The sequence below is a fragment of the Crinia signifera genome, chromosome 2 (assembly GCF_055691185.1).
Source record: "Crinia signifera chromosome 2, ASM5569118v1, whole genome shotgun sequence".
NCBI lineage: Eukaryota > Metazoa > Chordata > Amphibia > Anura > Myobatrachidae > Crinia > Crinia signifera.
Window position 1 is genome coordinate 402,002,874 of NC_139218.1, and position 17,753 is coordinate 402,020,626.

The following is a 17,753-nucleotide window of genomic DNA, read 5'->3' on the forward strand; positions in this document are numbered from 1 at the left end:
AGTGACCTCTGTGTCACTCTGATAGCAGGGTATAAGACTTCCTGCTGTCCTCTGTATGTGACAGTGCAATGTTACCCTCAGTATCTGTGCATTAGAGTAAGGCAGTGACCTCTGTGTCACCCTGATAGCAGGGTATAAGACTTCCTGCTGTCCTCTGTATGTGACAGTGCAATGTTACCCTCAGTATCTGTGCATTAGAGTAAGGCAGTGACCTCTGTGTCACTCTGATAGCAGGGTATAAGACTTCCTGCTGTCCTCTGTATGTGACAGTGCAATGTTACCCTCAGTATCTGTGCATTAGAGTAAGGCAGTGACCTCTGTGTCACCCTGATAGCAGGGTATAAGACTTCCTGCTGTCCTCTGTATGTGACAGTGCAATGTTACCCTCAGTATCTGTGCATTAGAGTAAGGCAGTGACCTCTGTGTCACTCTGATAGCAGGGTATAAGACTTCCTGCTGTCCTCTGTATGTGACAGTGCAATGTTACCCTCAGTATCTGTGCATTAGAGTAAGGCAGTGACCTCTGTGTCACTCTGATAGCAGGGTATAAGGCTTCCTGCTGTCCTCTGTATGTGACAGTGCAATGTTACCCTCAGTATCTGTGCATTAGAGTAAGGCAGTGACCTCTGTGTCACCCTGATAGCAGGGTATAAGACTTCCTGCTGTCCTCTGTATGTGACAGTGCAATGTTACCCTCAGTATCTGTGCATTAGAGTAAGGCAGTGACCTCTGTGTCACTCTGATAGCAGGGTATAAGACTTCCTGCTGTCCTCTGTATGTGACAGTGCAATGTTACCCTCAGTATCTGTGCATTAGAGTAAGGCAGTGACCTCTGTGTCACCCTGATAGCAGGGTATAAGACTTCCTGCTGTCCTCTGTATGTGACAGTGCAATGTTACCCTCAGTATCTGTGCATTAGAGTAAGGCAGTGACCTCTGTGTCACCCTGATAGCAGGGTATAAGACTTCCTGCTGTCCTCTGTATGTGACAGTGCAATGTTACCCTCAGTATCTGTGCATTAGAGTAAGGCAGTGACCTCTGTGTCACTCTGATAGCAGGGTATAAGACTTCCTGCTGTCCTCTGTATGACCTAGCTGGCAGCAAACTGTCCCCCCATAAACTGTAATCTGAGAACACAGTATCTTTCTGGAAGAAAGCAAGAAGGGGTTTTTATTTTGTCAGCCAGCAGATACACATTGCACAATTAGAGGCTTATTGCAGAAATCTAACGATCTCTATGTCACGGAGGAAAAATACATCAGGGAAGGCAACAGGGTATATGGCCTCAGGCCTCAGATGACAATGTAAACTGAGTTATACACTTCCCACCTGACAATATATACACTACACACACACAGGGAGAGAGAGTAGGTATAGGTAACCAGAGATAGAATCACTGGATAAGAGAGACAGTATAAGGAGATGAGCTGCCACAGGCCAATCAACAACACCATGGTATATAACACAGGAGTGATATGACCTAATTTACATACAGCCCAATACTGTCCCACTATGCTCTAAACCCCACTGTCTGAACACAGAACATGGGGGAGCAGCTGCATTCAATATGCAGTTAACCAGGACAAGCTTGAGCACAGCCCTGGCATTAGCAGTCAGGAGCCTCCAGCAGCGTGCAATGGCGGCAAGTATGTTAAAATGACCGCCAGAACCGCCTGATAGCTGGGAAAGTACCATGGACTCCGTCCTTACAATGGCGTCCCTTTTTGAAAGGGTAGCCGCGCCATCAGGCTATACTCATATGCCCAGGCTGGCCGGTGGTACTTGGGCCAGCCTTGCAATGTGTGCAGGACACCAATATAGGAGTCCCTATGTCACTATCGCTGTCCTCTGACATTGTACAAGAGGCAGCTAAACTGGTACAGCTAACACCTATACTTCTGACATGCAGTGATGGTGTTAACACAGTTATGAGACACAGCACAATGCATATAATAATAAAAGTGGCACTGAGCTCCGCAAAGCACATAGGCCGGCAGGAGCATAAAGTACTGTACCCTGTGCTCCAGTAGGAGAGGTACAGGTGGGATTTGCCCATATGGCCCGGCAGTGAAGAGATGGAACTCCAGACTGGCAGAGAGCTCTCTGTGTCCTTCTTACACGTGCAGCAGGCAGGCAGGAAGAGATCAGGGCTGGAAACCCCGTGGGTACATCCTAGCTCCTGTCTCCGGGAGAGGGGCTGTGTGAGGAGAGGCTCCCTTCCCCCTACTAGCAAATGGCCACCGGGATTTCATGACTCATGCGGCGTCGGTAAAATGGCGGGGATCCGGCGCTTGCCGGGCGGCCCCGCATACCGACGCCGCTGCCCACACTCAAAGTCTCCCTGGTGGTCCAGCGGGTCAGGGTGCACACCTAGTGAAAGGAGGCGTTCTGGCCGCTTGCTAGTGCAGCCCGGCGATCCCCCCCACCGGGCTGCTCAGCCGCTATAACTGCGTGCGCATTCGCACTCCCAGCGGGGAGCGCGTTACCTGAAAGCGGTTGTCACCGCTGATGTCCCGGTCCCCGTCGCGGCTGTGCTCTCCAGTGCTTCAGAGCCAGCCGAACACCTCCGCTTGTGGGAGCCACGTGGGTGGTGTTGGGCTGCCGGGTCCCGGGTGATGGAGCGCAGTGCAGGGATCTAACAGACCCCCAGTGCTGCTGCTCTGTCACTGACTCCAGTCAGTGTAAAAATAAGAATAAAAAAAAAAAATTCAAAACGAAGTTTAAGCTGCTTTAACAGCAGCCCTTTCAAAATGCGTGTTGGCTCCTGCCAGCACAATCAAAACTGAAAGTAAGCTAGCCTAGGAGGCGGGGTAGAGGAGGGAGGAGCCAGGGCTGTCTCTGGGCAGTCCAGAAGTTTTATCCTTTCTGGTGCTGGAAAGGTCGTGACCTCACTCTCTACCCAATGTAATCCCTCTGGCCCCTGACGTCTGCCGCAGAAGAAACAGTACAATGTACAGGGCGGTATGGCTGCATGGCGTACAGGGATCCCTCCACCATGGTTACTATACAGTATAATGTACAGGGCGGTGTGGCAGCAGGGTGTACAGGGACCCCTCCACCATGGTTACTATACAGTATAATGTACAGGGCGGTATGGCTGCAGGGTGTAGAGCGATCCCTCCACCATGGTAACTATACAGTATAATGTACAGGGCAGTATGGCTGCATGGCGTACAGGGATCCCTCCACCATGGTTACTATACAGTATAATGTACAGGGCGGTATGGCTGCAGGGTGTAGAGCGATCCCTCCACCATGGTTACTATACAGGATAATGTACAGGGCGGTATGGCTGCATGGCGTACAGGGACCCCTCCACCATGATAACTATACAGTATAATGTACAGGGCGGTATGGCTGCATGGCGTACAGGAATCCCTCCATCATGGTTACTATACAGTATAATGTACAGGGCGGTATAGCTGCATGGCGTACAGGGATCCCTTCACCACGGTTACTGTACAGCATAATGTAAAGGGCGGTATGGCTGCATGGCGAACAGGAATCCCTCCACCACGGTTACTGTACAGTATAATGTACAGGGCGGTATGGCTGCATGGCGTACAGGGATCCCTCCACCATGGTTACTATACAGTATAATGTACAGGGCGGTATGGCTGCATGGCGTACAGGGATCCCTCCACCATGGTTACTATACAGTATAATGTACAGGGCGGTATGGCTGCACGGCGTACAGGGATCCTTCACCATGGTTACTATACAGTATAATGCACAAGGCGGTATGGCTGCATGGCGTACAGGGATCCCTCCACCATGGTTACTATACAGTATAATGTACAGGGCGGTATGGCTGCATGGCGTACAGGGATCCCTCCACCATGGTTACTATACAGTATAATGTAAAGGGCGGTATGGCTGCATGGTGTACAGGGATCCCTCCACCATGGTTATTATACAGTATAATGTATAGGGAGGTATAGCTGCATGGCGTACAGGAATCCCTCCATCATGGTTACTATACAGTATAATGTACAGGTAGTATGGCTGCATAGTGTACAGGGATCCCTCCACCATGGTTACTATACAGTATAATGTACAGGGCGGTATGGCTGCATAGTGTACAGGGATCCCTCCACCATGGTTACTATACAGTATAATGTACAGGGCGGTATGGCCGCATGGTGTACAGGGACCCCTCCGCCATGGTTACTATACAGTATAATGTACAGGGCGGTATGGCTGCAGGGTGTACAGGGACCCCTCCACCATGGTTACTATACAGTATAATGTACAGGGCGGTATGGCTGCAGGGTGTGGAGCGATCCCTCCACCATGGTTACTATACAGTATAATGTACAGGGCGGTATGGCTGCATAGTGTACAGGGATCCCTCCACCATGGTTCCTATACAGTACAATGTACAGGGCGGTATGGCTGCATGGCGTACAGGGATCCCTCCACCATGGTTACTATACAGTATAATGTACAGGGCGGTGTGGCTGCAGGGTGTACAGGGACCCCTCCACCATGGTTACTATACAGTATAATGTACAGGGCAGTATGGCTGCAGGGTGTAGAGCGATCCCTCCACCATGGTAACTATACAGTATAATGTACAGGGCGGTATGGCTGCATGGTGTACAGGGATCCCTCCACCATGGTTACTATACAGTATAATGTATAGGGAGGTATGGCTGCATGGCGTACAGGGATCCCTCCACCATGGTTACTATACAGTATAATGTACAGGGCGATATGGCTGCATAGTGTACAGGGATCCCTTCACCATGGTTACTATACAGTATAATGTACAGGGCGGTATGGCTGCAGGGTGTACAGGGATCCCTCCACCATGGTTACTATACAGTATAATGTACAGGGCAGTATGGCTGCATGGCGTACAGGGATCCCTCCACCATGGTAACTATACAGTATAATGTACAGGGCGGTATGGCTGCATGGTGTACAGGGATCCCTCCACCATGGTTACTATACAGTATAATGTATAGGGAGGTATGGCTGCATGGCGTACAGGGATCCCTCCACCATGGTTACTATACAGTATAATGTACAGGGCGATATGGCTGCAGGGCGTACAGGGATCCCTCCACCATGGTTACTATACAGTATAATGTACAGGGCAGTATGGCTGCAGGGTGTACAGGGATCCCTCCACCATGGTTACTATACAGTATGATGTACAGGGCAGTATGGCTGCATGGTGTACAGGGATCCCTCCACCATGGTTACTATACAGTATAATGTACAGGGCGGTATGGCTGCAGGGTGTACAGGGACCCCTCCACCATGGTTACTATACAGTATAATGTACAGGGCGGTATGGCTGCATGGCGTACAGGGATCCCTCCACCATGGTTACTATACAGTATAATGTACAGGGCGGTATGGCTGCAGGGTGTACAGGGACCCCTCCACCATGGTTACTATACAGTATAATGTACAGGGCGGTATAGCTGCAGGGTGTAGAACGATCCCTCCACCATGGTTACTATACAGTATAATGTACAGGGCGGTATGGCTGCATGGTGTACAGGGATCCCTCCACCATGGTTACTATACAGTATAATGTACAGGCCGGTATGGCTGCATGGCGTACAGGGACCCCTCCACCATGATAACTATACAGTATAATGTACAGGGCGGTATGGCTGCATGGCGTACAGGGATCCCTCCATCATGGTTACTATACAGTATAATGTACAGGGCGGTATGGCTGCATGGCGTACAGGAATCCCTCCATCATGGTTACTATACAGTATAATGTACAGGGCGGTATAGCTGCATGGCGTACAGGGATCCCTTCACCACGGTTACTATACAGTATAATGTAAAGGGCGGTATGGCTGCATGGCGAACAGGAATCCCTCCACCACGGTTACTATACAGTATAATGTACAGGGCGGTATGGCTGCATGGCGTACAGGGATCCCTCCACCATGGTTACTATACAGTATAATGTACAGGGCGGTATGGCTGCATGGCGTACAGGGATCCCTCCACCATGGTTACTATACAGTATAATGTACAGGGCGGTATGGCTGCACGGCGTACAGGGATCCTCCACCATGGTTACTATACAGTATAATGTACAAGGCGGTATGGCTGCATGGCGTACAGGGATCCCTCCACCATGGTTACAATACAGTATAATGTACAGGGCGGTATGGCTGCATGGTGTACAGGGATCCCTCCACCATGGTTACTATACAGTATAATGTACAGGGCAGTATGGCTGCATGGCGTACAGGGATCCCTCCACCATGGTTACTATACAGTATAATGTACAGGGCAGTATGGCTGCATGGCGTACAGGGATCCCTCCACCATGGTTACTATACAGTATAATGTACAGGGCGGTATGGCTGCATAGTGTACAGGGATCCCTCCACCATGGTTACTATACAGTATAATGTACAGGGCGGTATGGCTGCATAGTGTACAGGGATCCCTCCACCATGGTTATTATACAGTATAATGTATAGGGAGGTATAGCTGCATGGCGTACAGGAATCCCTCCATCATGGTTACTATACAGTATAATGTACAGGGCGGTATAGCTGCATGGCGTACAGGGATCCCTTCACCACGGTTACTATACAGTATAATGTACAGGGCGGTACGGCTGCATGGTGTACAGGGATCCCTCCACCATGGTTACTATACAGTATAATGTACAGGGCAGTATGGCTGCATGGCGTACAGGGATCCCTCCACCATGGTTACTATACAGTATAATGTACAGGGCAGTATGGCTGCATGGCGTACAGGGATCCCTCCACCATGGTTACTATACAGTATAATGTACAGGGCGGTATGGCTGCATAGTGTACAGGGATCCCTCCACCATGGTTACTATACAGTATAATGTACAGGGCGGTATGGCTGCATAGTGTACAGGGATCCCTCCACCATGGTTATTATACAGTATAATGTATAGGGAGGTATAGCTGCATGGCGTACAGGAATCCCTCCATCATGGTTACTATACAGTATAATGTACAGGGCGGTATAGCTGCATGGCGTACAGGGATCCCTTCACCACGGTTACTATACAGTATAATGTAAAGGGCGGTATGGCTGCATGGCGAACAGGAATCCCTCCACCACGGTTACTATACAGTATAATGTACAGGGCGGTATGGCTGCATGGCGTACAGGGATCCCTCCACCATGGTTACTATACAGTATAATGTACAGGGCGGTATGGCTGCATGGCGTACAGGGATCCCTCCACCATGGTTACTATACAGTATAATGTACAAGGCGGTATGGCTGCATGGTGTACAGGGATCCCTCCGCCATGGTTACTATACAGTATAATGTACAGGGCGGTATGGCTGCATGGCGTACAGGGATCCCTCCACCATGGTTACTATACAGTATAATGTACAAGGCGGTATGGCTGCATGGCGTACAGGGATCCCTCCACCATGGTTACTATACAGTATAATGTACAGGGCGGTATGGCTGCATAGTGTACAGGGATCCCTCCACCATGGTTACTATACAGTATAATGTACAGGGCGGTATGGCTGCATAGTGTACAGGGATCCCTCCACCATGGTTACTATACAGTATAATGTACAGGGTGGTATGGCTGCATGGTGTACAGGGACCCCTCCGCCATGGTTACTATACAGTATAATGTACAGGGCGGTATGGCTGCATGGCGTACAGGGATCAGTCCGCCATGGTTACTATACAGTATAATGTACAGGGCGGTATGGCTGCAGGGCGTACAGGGATCAGTCCGCCATGGTAACTATACAGTATAATGTACAGGGTGGTATGGCTGCATGGCGTACAGGGATCCCTCCACCATGGTTACTATACAGTATAATGTACAGGGCGGTATGGCTGCATGCTGTACAGGGATCCCTCCACCCTGGTTACTATACAGTACAATGTACAGGGCGGTATGGCTGCATGGCGTACAGGGATCCCTCCACCCTGGTTACTATACAGTACAATGTACAGGGTGGTATGGCTGCATGGTGTACAGGGATCCCTCCACCCTGGTTACTATACAGTACAATGTACAGGGCGGTATGGCTGCATAGTGTACAGGGATCCCTCCACCATGGTTACTATACAGTATAATGTACAGGGCGGTATGGCTGCATAGTGTACAGGGATCCCTCCACCATGGTTATTATACAGTATAATGTATAGGGAGGTATAGCTGCATGGCGTACAGGAATCCCTCCATCATGGTTACTATACAGTATAATGTACAGGGCGGTATAGCTGCATGGCGTACAGGGATCCCTTCACCACGGTTACTATACAGTATAATGTAAAGGGCGGTATGGCTGCATGGCGAACAGGAATCCCTCCACCACGGTTACTATACAGTATAATGTACAGGGCGGTATGGCTGCATGGCGTACAGGGATCCCTCCACCATGGTTACTATACAGTATAATGTACAGGGCGGTATGGCTGCATGGCGTACAGGGATCCCTCCACCATGGTTACTATACAGTATAATGTACAAGGCGGTATGGCTGCATGGTGTACAGGGTTCCCTCCGCCATGGTTACTATACAGTATAATGTACAGGGCGGTATGGCTGCATGGCGTACAGGGATCCCTCCACCATGGTTACTATACAGTATAATGTACAAGGCGGTATGGCTGCATGGCGTACAGGGATCCCTCCACCATGGTTACTATACAGTATAATGTACAGGGCGGTATGGCTGCATAGTGTACAGGGATCCCTCCACCATGGTTACTATACAGTATAATGTACAGGGCGGTATGGCTGCATAGTGTACAGGGATCCCTCCACCATGGTTACTATACAGTATAATGTACAGGGTGGTATGGCTGCATGGTGTACAGGGACCCCTCCGCCATGGTTACTATACAGTATAATGTACAGGGCGGTATGGCTGCATGGCGTACAGGGATCAGTCCGCCATGGTTACTATACAGTATAATGTACAGGGCGGTATGGCTGCAGGGCGTACAGGGATCAGTCCGCCATGGTAACTATACAGTATAATGTACAGGGTGGTATGGCTGCATGGCGTACAGGGATCCCTCCACCATGGTTACTATACAGTATAATGTACAGGGCGGTATGGCTGCATGCTGTACAGGGATCCCTCCACCCTGGTTACTATACAGTACAATGTACAGGGCGGTATGGCTGCATGGCGTACAGGGATCCCTCCACCCTGGTTACTATACAGTACAATGTACAGGGTGGTATGGCTGCATGGTGTACAGGGATCCCTCCACCACGGTTACTATACAGTATAATGTACAGGGCGGTATGGCTGCATGGTGTACAAGGATCCCTCCACCCTGGTTACTATACACTATAATGTACAGGGCGGTATGGCTGCATGGCGTACAGGGATCCCTCCACCATGGTTACTATACAGTATAATGTACAGGGCGGTATGGCTGCATGGCGTACAGGGACCCCTCCACCATGGTAACTATACAGTATAATGTACAGGGCGGTATGGCTGCATGGCGTACAGGGATCCCTCCGCCATGGTTACTATACAGTATAATATATGGGGCGGTATGGCTGCATGGCGTACAGGGATCCCTCCACCATGGTTACTATACAGTATAATATATGGGGCGGTATGGCTGCATGGCGTACAGGGACCCCTACACCATGGTTACTATACAGTATAATGTACAGGGCGGTATGGCTGCATGGCGTACAGGGATCCCTCCGCCATGGTTACTATACAGTATAATATATGGGGCGGTATGGCTGCATGGCGTACAGGGATCCCTCCGCCATGGTTACTATACAGTATAATGTACGGGGCGGTATGGCTGCATGGCGTACAGGGATCCCTCCACCATGGTTACTATACAGTATAATGTACAGGGCGGTATGGCTGCATGGCGTACAGGGATCCCTCCACCATGGTTACTATACAGTATAATGTACAGGGCGGTATGGCTGCATGGCGTACAGGGATCCCTCCACCATGGTTACTATACAGTATAATGTACCGGGCGGTATAGCTGCATGGTGTACAGGATCCCTCCACCATAGTTACTATACAGTATAATGTACAGGGCGGTATGGCTGCATAGTGTACAGGGATCCCTCCACCATAGTTACTATACAGTATGATGTACAGGGCAGTATGGCTGCATGCTGTACAGGGATCCCTCCACCATGGTTACTATACAGTATAATGTACAGGGCGGTATGGCTGCATGGCGTACAGGGATCCCTCCACCATGGTTACTATACAGTATAATGTATAGGGAGGTATGGCTGCATGGCGTACAGGGATCCCTCCACCATGGTTACTATACAGTATAATGTATAGGGAGGTATGGCTGCATGCCGTACAGGGATCCCTCCACCATGGTTACTATACAGTATAATGTACTGGGCGGTATGGCTGCATGGCGTACAGGGATCCCTCCACCATGGTTACTATACAGTATAATGTACGGGGCGGTATGGCTGCATGGTGTACAGGGATCCCTCCACCATGGTAACTATACAGTATAATGTAGAGGTCGGTATGGCTGCATGGCGTACAGGGATCCCTCCACCATGGTTACTATACAGTATAATGTACAGGGCAGTATGGCTGCAGGGTGTACAGGGATCCCTCCACCATGGTTACTATACAGTATAATGTACAGGGCGGTATGGCTGCATGGCGTACAGGGATCCCTCCACCATGGTTACTATACAGTATAATGTACAGGGCGGTATGGCTGCATGGCGTACAGGGATCCTCCACCATGGTTACTATACAGTATAATGTACAGGGCGGTAGCTGAGAGTCTGGGTACACACTAGACAATTCTATTTATAATGAATCATTAGTCATTAATGATTTGCCTTGATCTCCTGGACAATCGATATAGTGCGTAAACACTGAGGGATATTACAAACAATATATTCAGGGGAACATTCCAGGAGTATAGGGGTCATTGACACACACTGGACAACACACAGAGACGCCGTCAGGTCAGCCGGGCCCAGGTAATTTGGAAGGGGAGCGATGACAGGCTGTCCCTGAAGCTGTCTCTTTCCCCAGCTTAGTACACGGCACTGAGCAGCGGAAGGGAGGGGAGAGCAAGACCCGGGGCCCAGGTAAAAAGTCCTTTTAAAGTAGAAAGTTATAATGCACCAATCAACTCCTAACTGTCATTTTTCAAACACAACTGATTGGCTGATGCGTTATCACCTTCCACTTTATTACTGCTTTATCCCCAATCTATCACTTGACCGTGATTAATACGTGTGCCCCAGAGGTATACACATGTGTATAGGACACAGCCGGTCATGTGATAACAGAATGCCGGGTGACTATTGGGTGTGTGATTGTGGCTTAATGTTACAGTGTTTGGCAGGAAAACACTGTAGCAGAACATTTCCTATGCAGATATAGTGGTGATTGTATGCAGCATATCATCAGCAGAAGCTGCTTGTGCGTCGTATTGCAAGAAGCATTTTGCAGAGAAAGACCATAAATGACATGTACAGCACATGGCCAACTTGGAGAGATCAAAGTAGATTTTGGATTTTTATGCTTAAATATTATTTTTAAAATGAAATATATTTGTTGGAAATGTGCTGTAATTGTGTACTTGTTATTGTAGACAACAATGCCGAATAGATCTGTGATTATGTGCCGTTTTATAGAGCCGTTTTGTATGAGACTTGCTATCTCTGCCCCCACTATATCCCGGCCTCTAGCTGTCATACGATATACACAGGCCGATACCTTATTACATGCACAGCGACAGCCCCAAAGAAAGTCTCTTATCAGATGCGAATCTTACCCAGGGTGTCTGAGCGACGCAGCGCGGGAATGGACGACTGACCGTCACACCAGTCCAGCTTCCCACGGGCGATCAGGAACTTTTTGGCCTTGAAGAGCAGGGTGGGGAAATCCTCCTGAGAGGCGGCGAACGCTTCAATCTTATTCTTCACGGAGCCAAGCACCTGTGGGAGAGACCAAGCACATAGTCACCGACGGCCCAGGCGCGGGTGCGACTCACACGGACAGTCTCCCGTAGGATTACATCTGAGCGCTTCAGCCATGTATCTATATCAGCAGGAACAGGGGGTTGTGTGTTCTGTAAAGCACATAGTCACCGACGGCCCAGGCGCGGGTGCGACTCACACGGACATTCTCCCGTAGGATTACACCTGAGCGCTTCAGCCATGTATCTATATCAGCAGGAAGAGGGGTTGTGTGTTCTGTAAAGCACATAGTCACCGACGGCCCAGGCGCGGGTGCGACTGACGCAGACATTCTCCTGTAGGATTACATATGAGCGCTTCAGCCATGTATCTATATCAGCAGGAACAGAGGGTTGTGTGTTCTGTAAAGCACATGGTCACTGACGGCCCAGGCGCGGGTGCGACTCACACGGACATTCTCCCGTAGGATTACATCTGAGCGCTTCAGCCATGTATCTATATCAGCAGGAAGAGGGGTTGTGTGTTCTGTACAGCACATAGTCACCGATGGCCCAGGCGCGGGTGCGACTCACACAGACGTTCTCCCGTAGGATTACATCTGAGCGCTTCAGCCATGTATCTATATCAGCAGGAAGAGGGGGTTGTGTGTTCTGTAAAGCACATGGTCACTGACGGCCCAGGCGCGGGTGCGACTCACACGGACATTCTCCCGTAGGATTACATCTGAGCGCTTCAGCCATGTATCTATATCAGCAGGAAGAGGGGGTTGTGTGTTCTGTAAAGCACATAGTCACCGACGGTCCAGGCGCGGGTGCGACTCACACGGACATTCTCCCGTAGGATTACATCTGAGCGCTTCAGCCATGTATCTACATCAGCAGGAACAGGGGGTTGTGTGTTCTGTAAAGCACAGCGGGACACCAACTCTCCTGATGATGGAATGACATGGCTGAAAGACACCAGTAAGCCTGACAAACCAAGCAACGCAGAGCAATGACGGAAAATAACAGTACGCCAGTGCCAGAGAGCGCCCGATCCAAGCAACAGTTCCCCCCCCCTAGAGGGGAGGAGCAGCATTAGCCTAGAGGACATGCTCAGTGAGTAACAGGTTGATAAATATATATAGGGGGCAGACAGAGAATAGAGGTGAGGTACAATTTTTAGTCAAAAAACTTTTCCTTTTCCTATGTGTGTGTATTTTTTCACTATTTGTACCATTGTGGAATGACGAGTCCCAGTGGGCCCTTTAAGGCCCCGTATGCTGCGACTTGTGGTTCTGCAATTCCCTGCATGCGGTGCTGGCTTGCTGGGACTTGTAGTTCCACAACAATAAACAATAGTTTATTCTACTTTTAACCATTTATCAGCCTGACGTCCACCGTCCAAGGGGCATTGGGGACAGCCCCGGGCTTCAGCCTGGGCAGGGGTCACTCTGGAAGGGGGGACCCCTTTATTGGGGGGTCCCCACTCCTCCAGGATCCCTGTCTGGGCTGACCAGACAAGAGGCTGAATGCTTTGGCCAGGGGAACTTACATAATAAGTTTCCCCCGGCTGTGGCAGTACCCTGTTGGCTGTTTGGGCCTGGTGCTAGTTGCCAAAATACGGGGGACCCTCAGTCATTTTGTCCCCCGTATTTTGGTAACCAAAACCGGCCTTGCATACTATTGTCACCCTAGGCCTCCATAAAGCAGCAGACTCACCTGCACCAGGGACTTGACGCTGGGCTGGAATACCATGTTGGTGTTCAGGAGGAAGGAGCGGAGCAGGGGCTGCGGGTGACAGGCCAGCTGGGCGACAATGCCCGTCAGCAGGAAGTTCACATATAGAGAGTTTGTTACCATGTTCTCCAGTTTGGCAAAGAGGACAGCGATAAAGGGACCTGCAGCAGTAACCACAGAATTAGGGGTTATTATACAGACCATAACATGGGGCACCGAGGACCGGCTGTAATATACACTGACAGAATCAGGGGTTATTATACAGACCATAGCATGGGGCACCGAGGACCGGCTGTAATATACACTGACAGAATCAGGCGGTTATTATACAGACCATAACATGGGGCACCGAGGACCGGCTGTAATATACACTGACAGAATCAGGGGTTATTATACAGACCATAACATGGGGCACCGAGGGCCGGTTGTAATATACACTGACAGAATCAGGGGGTTATTATACAGACCATAACATGGGGCACCGAGGGCCAGATGTAATATACACTGACAGAATCAGGGCGTTATTATACAGAACAAAGCATGGGGCACAGAGGACCGGCTGTAATATACACTGACAGAATCAGGGGTTATTATACAGACCATAACATGGGGCACCGAGGGCCGGCTGTAATATACACCTAGGACTACCTTTACCATCACAGAAAACATATACACACCTACAGGAGACAAAATCAGTGAGCGTGTGTGTTACAGTACACAGGCTGGCATTGGGCTCTCACCTGTATAATGCTGGAACCTCTCTGGGCACTCACCTGTACAGGGCCGGCTACCTCTCTGGGCTCTCACCTGTACAGGCTGGCTACCTCTCTGGGCTCTGACCTGTACAGGGCTGGCTACCTCTATGGGCTCTCACCTGTACAGGGCCGGCTACCTCTCTGGGCTCTCACCTGTACAGGGCCGGCTACCTGTCTGGGCTCTCACCTGTACAGGGCCGGCTACCTGTCTGAGCTCTCACCTGTATAGGGCTGGCTACCACTCTGGGCGCTCACCTGTATAGGGCTGGCTACCACTCTGGGCTCTCACCTGTATAGGGCCGGCTACCTGTCTGGGCTCTCACCTGTATAGGGCCGGCTACCTGTCTGGGCTCTCACCTGTATAGGGCCGGCTACCTGTCTGGGCTCTCACCTGCATAGGGCCGGCCACCTGTCTGGGCTCTCACCTGCATAGGGCCGGCCACCTGTCTGGGCTCTCACTTGTATAGGACTGGCTACCTGTCTGGGCTCTCACCTGTATAGGGCCGGCCACCACTCTGGGCTCTCACCTGTATAGGGCTGGCTACCACTCTGGGCTCTCACCTGTATAGGGCCGGCTACCACTCTGGGCTCTCACGTGTATAGGGCCGGCTACCTGTCTAGGCTCTCACCTGTATAGGGCTGGCTACCACTCTGGGCTCTCACCTGTATAGGGCCGGCTACCACTCTGGGCTCTCACCTGTATAGGGCCGGCTACCTGTCTGGGCTCTCACCTGTATAGGGCTGGCTACCACTCTGGGCTCTCACCTGTATAGGGCCGGCTACCACTCTGGGCTCTCACCTGTATAGGGCCGGCTACCACTCTGGGCTCTCACCTGTACAGGGCCGGCTACCTGTCTGGGCTCTCACCTGTACAGGGCTGGCTACCACTCTGGGCTCTCACCTGTATAGGGCCGGCTACCTGTCTGGGCTCTCACCTGTATAGGGCTGGCTACCACTCTGGGCTCTCACCTGTATAGGGCTGGCTACCACTCTGGGCTCTCACCTGTATAGGGCCGGCTACCTGTCTGGGCTCTCACCTGTATAGGGCCGGCTACCACTCTGGGCTCTCACGTGTATAGGGCCGGCTACCTGTCTAGGCTCTCACCTGTATAGGGCTGGCTACCACTCTGGGCTCTCACCTGTATAGGGCCGGCTACCACTCTGGGCTCTCACCTGTACAGGGCCGGCTACCTGTCTGGGCTCTCACCTGTACAGGGCTGGCTACCACTCTGGGCTCTCACCTGTATAGGGCCGGCTACCTGTCTGGGCTCTCACCTGTATAGGGCCGGCTACCTGTCTGGGCTCTCACCTGTATAGGGCTGGCTACAACTCTGGGCTCTCACCTGTATAGGGCTGGCTACCTGTCTGGGCTCTCACCTGTATAGGGCTGGCTACCTGTCTGGGCTCTCACCTGTATAGGGCTGGCTACCACTCTGGGCTCTCACCTGTATAGGGCTGGCTACCTGTCTGGGCTCTCACCTGTATAGGGCCGGCTACCTGTCTGGGCTCTCACCTGTATAGGGCTGGCTACCTGTCTGGGCTCTCACCTGTATAGGGCTGGCTACCACTCTGGGCTCTCACCTGTATAGGGCTGGCTACCACTCTGGGCTCTCACCTGTACAGGTCAGGCTACCTGTCTGGGCTCTCACCTGTATAGGGCCGGCTACCTGTCTGGGCTCTCACCTGTATAGGGCCGGCTACCTGTCTGGGCTCTCACCTGTATAGGGCTGGCTACCACTCTGGGCTCTCACCTGTATAGGGCTGGCTACCTGTCTGGGCTCTCACCTGTATAGGGCTGGCTACCACTCTGGGCTCTCACCTGTAAAGGGCTGGCTACCACTCTGGGCTCTCACCTGTATAGGGCCGGCTACCTGTCTGGGCTCTCACCTATACAGGGCCGGCTACCTGTCTAGGGCCGGCTACCTGTCTGGGCTCTCACCTGTATAGGGCCGGCTACCTGTCTGGGCTCTCACCTGTATAGGGCTGGCTACCACTCTGGGCTCTCACCTGTATAGGGCTGGCTACCTGTCTGGGCTCTCACCTGTATAGGGCTGGCTACCTGTCTGGGCTCTCACCTGTATAGGGCTGGCTACCACTCTGGGCTCTCACCTGTATAGGGCTGGCTACCTGTCTGGGCTCTCACCTGTATAGGGCCGGCTACCTGTCTGGGCTCTCACCTGTATAGGGCTGGCTACCTGTCTGGGCTCTCACCTGTATAGGGCTGGCTACCTGTCTGGGCTCTCACCTGTATAGGGCTGGCTACCACTCTGGGCTCTCACCTGTATAGGGCTGGCTACCTGTCTGGGCTCTCACCTGTATAGGGCTGGCTACCACTCTGGGCTCTCACCTGTAAAGGGCTGGTTACCACTCTGGGCTCTCACCTGTATAGGGCCGGCTACCTGTCTGGGCTCTCACCTGTATAGGGCTGGCTACCTGTCTGGGCTCTCACCTGTACAGGGCTGGCTACCTGTCTGGGCTCTCACCTGTATAGGGCCGGCTACCTGTCTGGGCTCTCACCTGTATAGGGCTGGCTACCACTCTGGGCTCTCACCTGTATAGGGCTGGCTACCTGTCTGGGCTCTCACCTGTATAGGGCTGGCTACCTGTCTGGGCTCTCACCTGTATAGGGCTGGCTACCACTCTGGGCTCTCACCTGTATAGGGCTGGCTACCTGTCTGGGCTCTCACCTGTATAGGGCCGGCTACCTGTCTGGGCTCTCACCTGTATAGGGCTGGCTACCTGTCTGGGCTCTCACCTGTATAGGGCTGGCTACCTGTCTGGGCTCTCACCTGTATAGGGCTGGCTACCACTCTGGGCTCTCACCTGTATAGGGCTGGCTACCTGTCTGGGCTCTCACCTGTATAGGGCTGGCTACCACTCTGGGCTCTCACCTGTAAAGGGCTGGTTACCACTCTGGGCTCTCACCTGTATAGGGCCGGCTACCTGTCTGGGCTCTCACCTGTATAGGGCTGGCTACCTGTCTGGGCTCTCACCTGTACAGGGCTGGCTACCTGTCTGGGCTCTCACCTGTACAGGGCTGGCTACCTGTCTGGGCTCTCACCTGTATAGGGCCGGCTACCTGTCTGGGCTCTCACCTGTATAGGGCTGGCTACCTGTCTGGGCTCTCACCTGTATAGGGCTGGCTACCACTCTGGGCTCTCACCTGTATAGGGTTGGCTACCTGTCTGGGCTCTCACCTGTATAGGGCTGGCTACCACTCTGGGCTCTCACCTGTATAGGGCTGGCTACCACTCTGGGCTCTCACCTGTATAGGGTTGGCTACCTGTCTGGGCTCTCACCTGTACAGGGCTGGCTACCTCTGGGCTCTCACCTGTATAGGGCTGGCTACCACGCTGGGCTCTC

At 51.8% G+C, this 17,753-nt stretch overlaps 1 protein-coding gene across 1 annotated transcript in view; it reads right to left on the reverse strand.

The window, feature by feature from the left end:
* The window catches only part of FHIP1B (FHF complex subunit HOOK interacting protein 1B), a 116,360-nt gene that overhangs the window by 17,254 nt on the left and 81,353 nt on the right, over positions 1-17,753 (reverse strand). Inside the window, exons 11-12 of the mRNA XM_083170609.1 lie at positions 13,618-13,796; positions 11,773-11,935 (exon numbers count right to left, since the gene is read on the reverse strand). Of these exons, the coding sequence (XP_083026735.1) occupies positions 11,773-11,935; positions 13,618-13,796 (342 nt within the window). The remainder of the gene's footprint in view (positions 1-11,772; positions 11,936-13,617; positions 13,797-17,753) is intronic.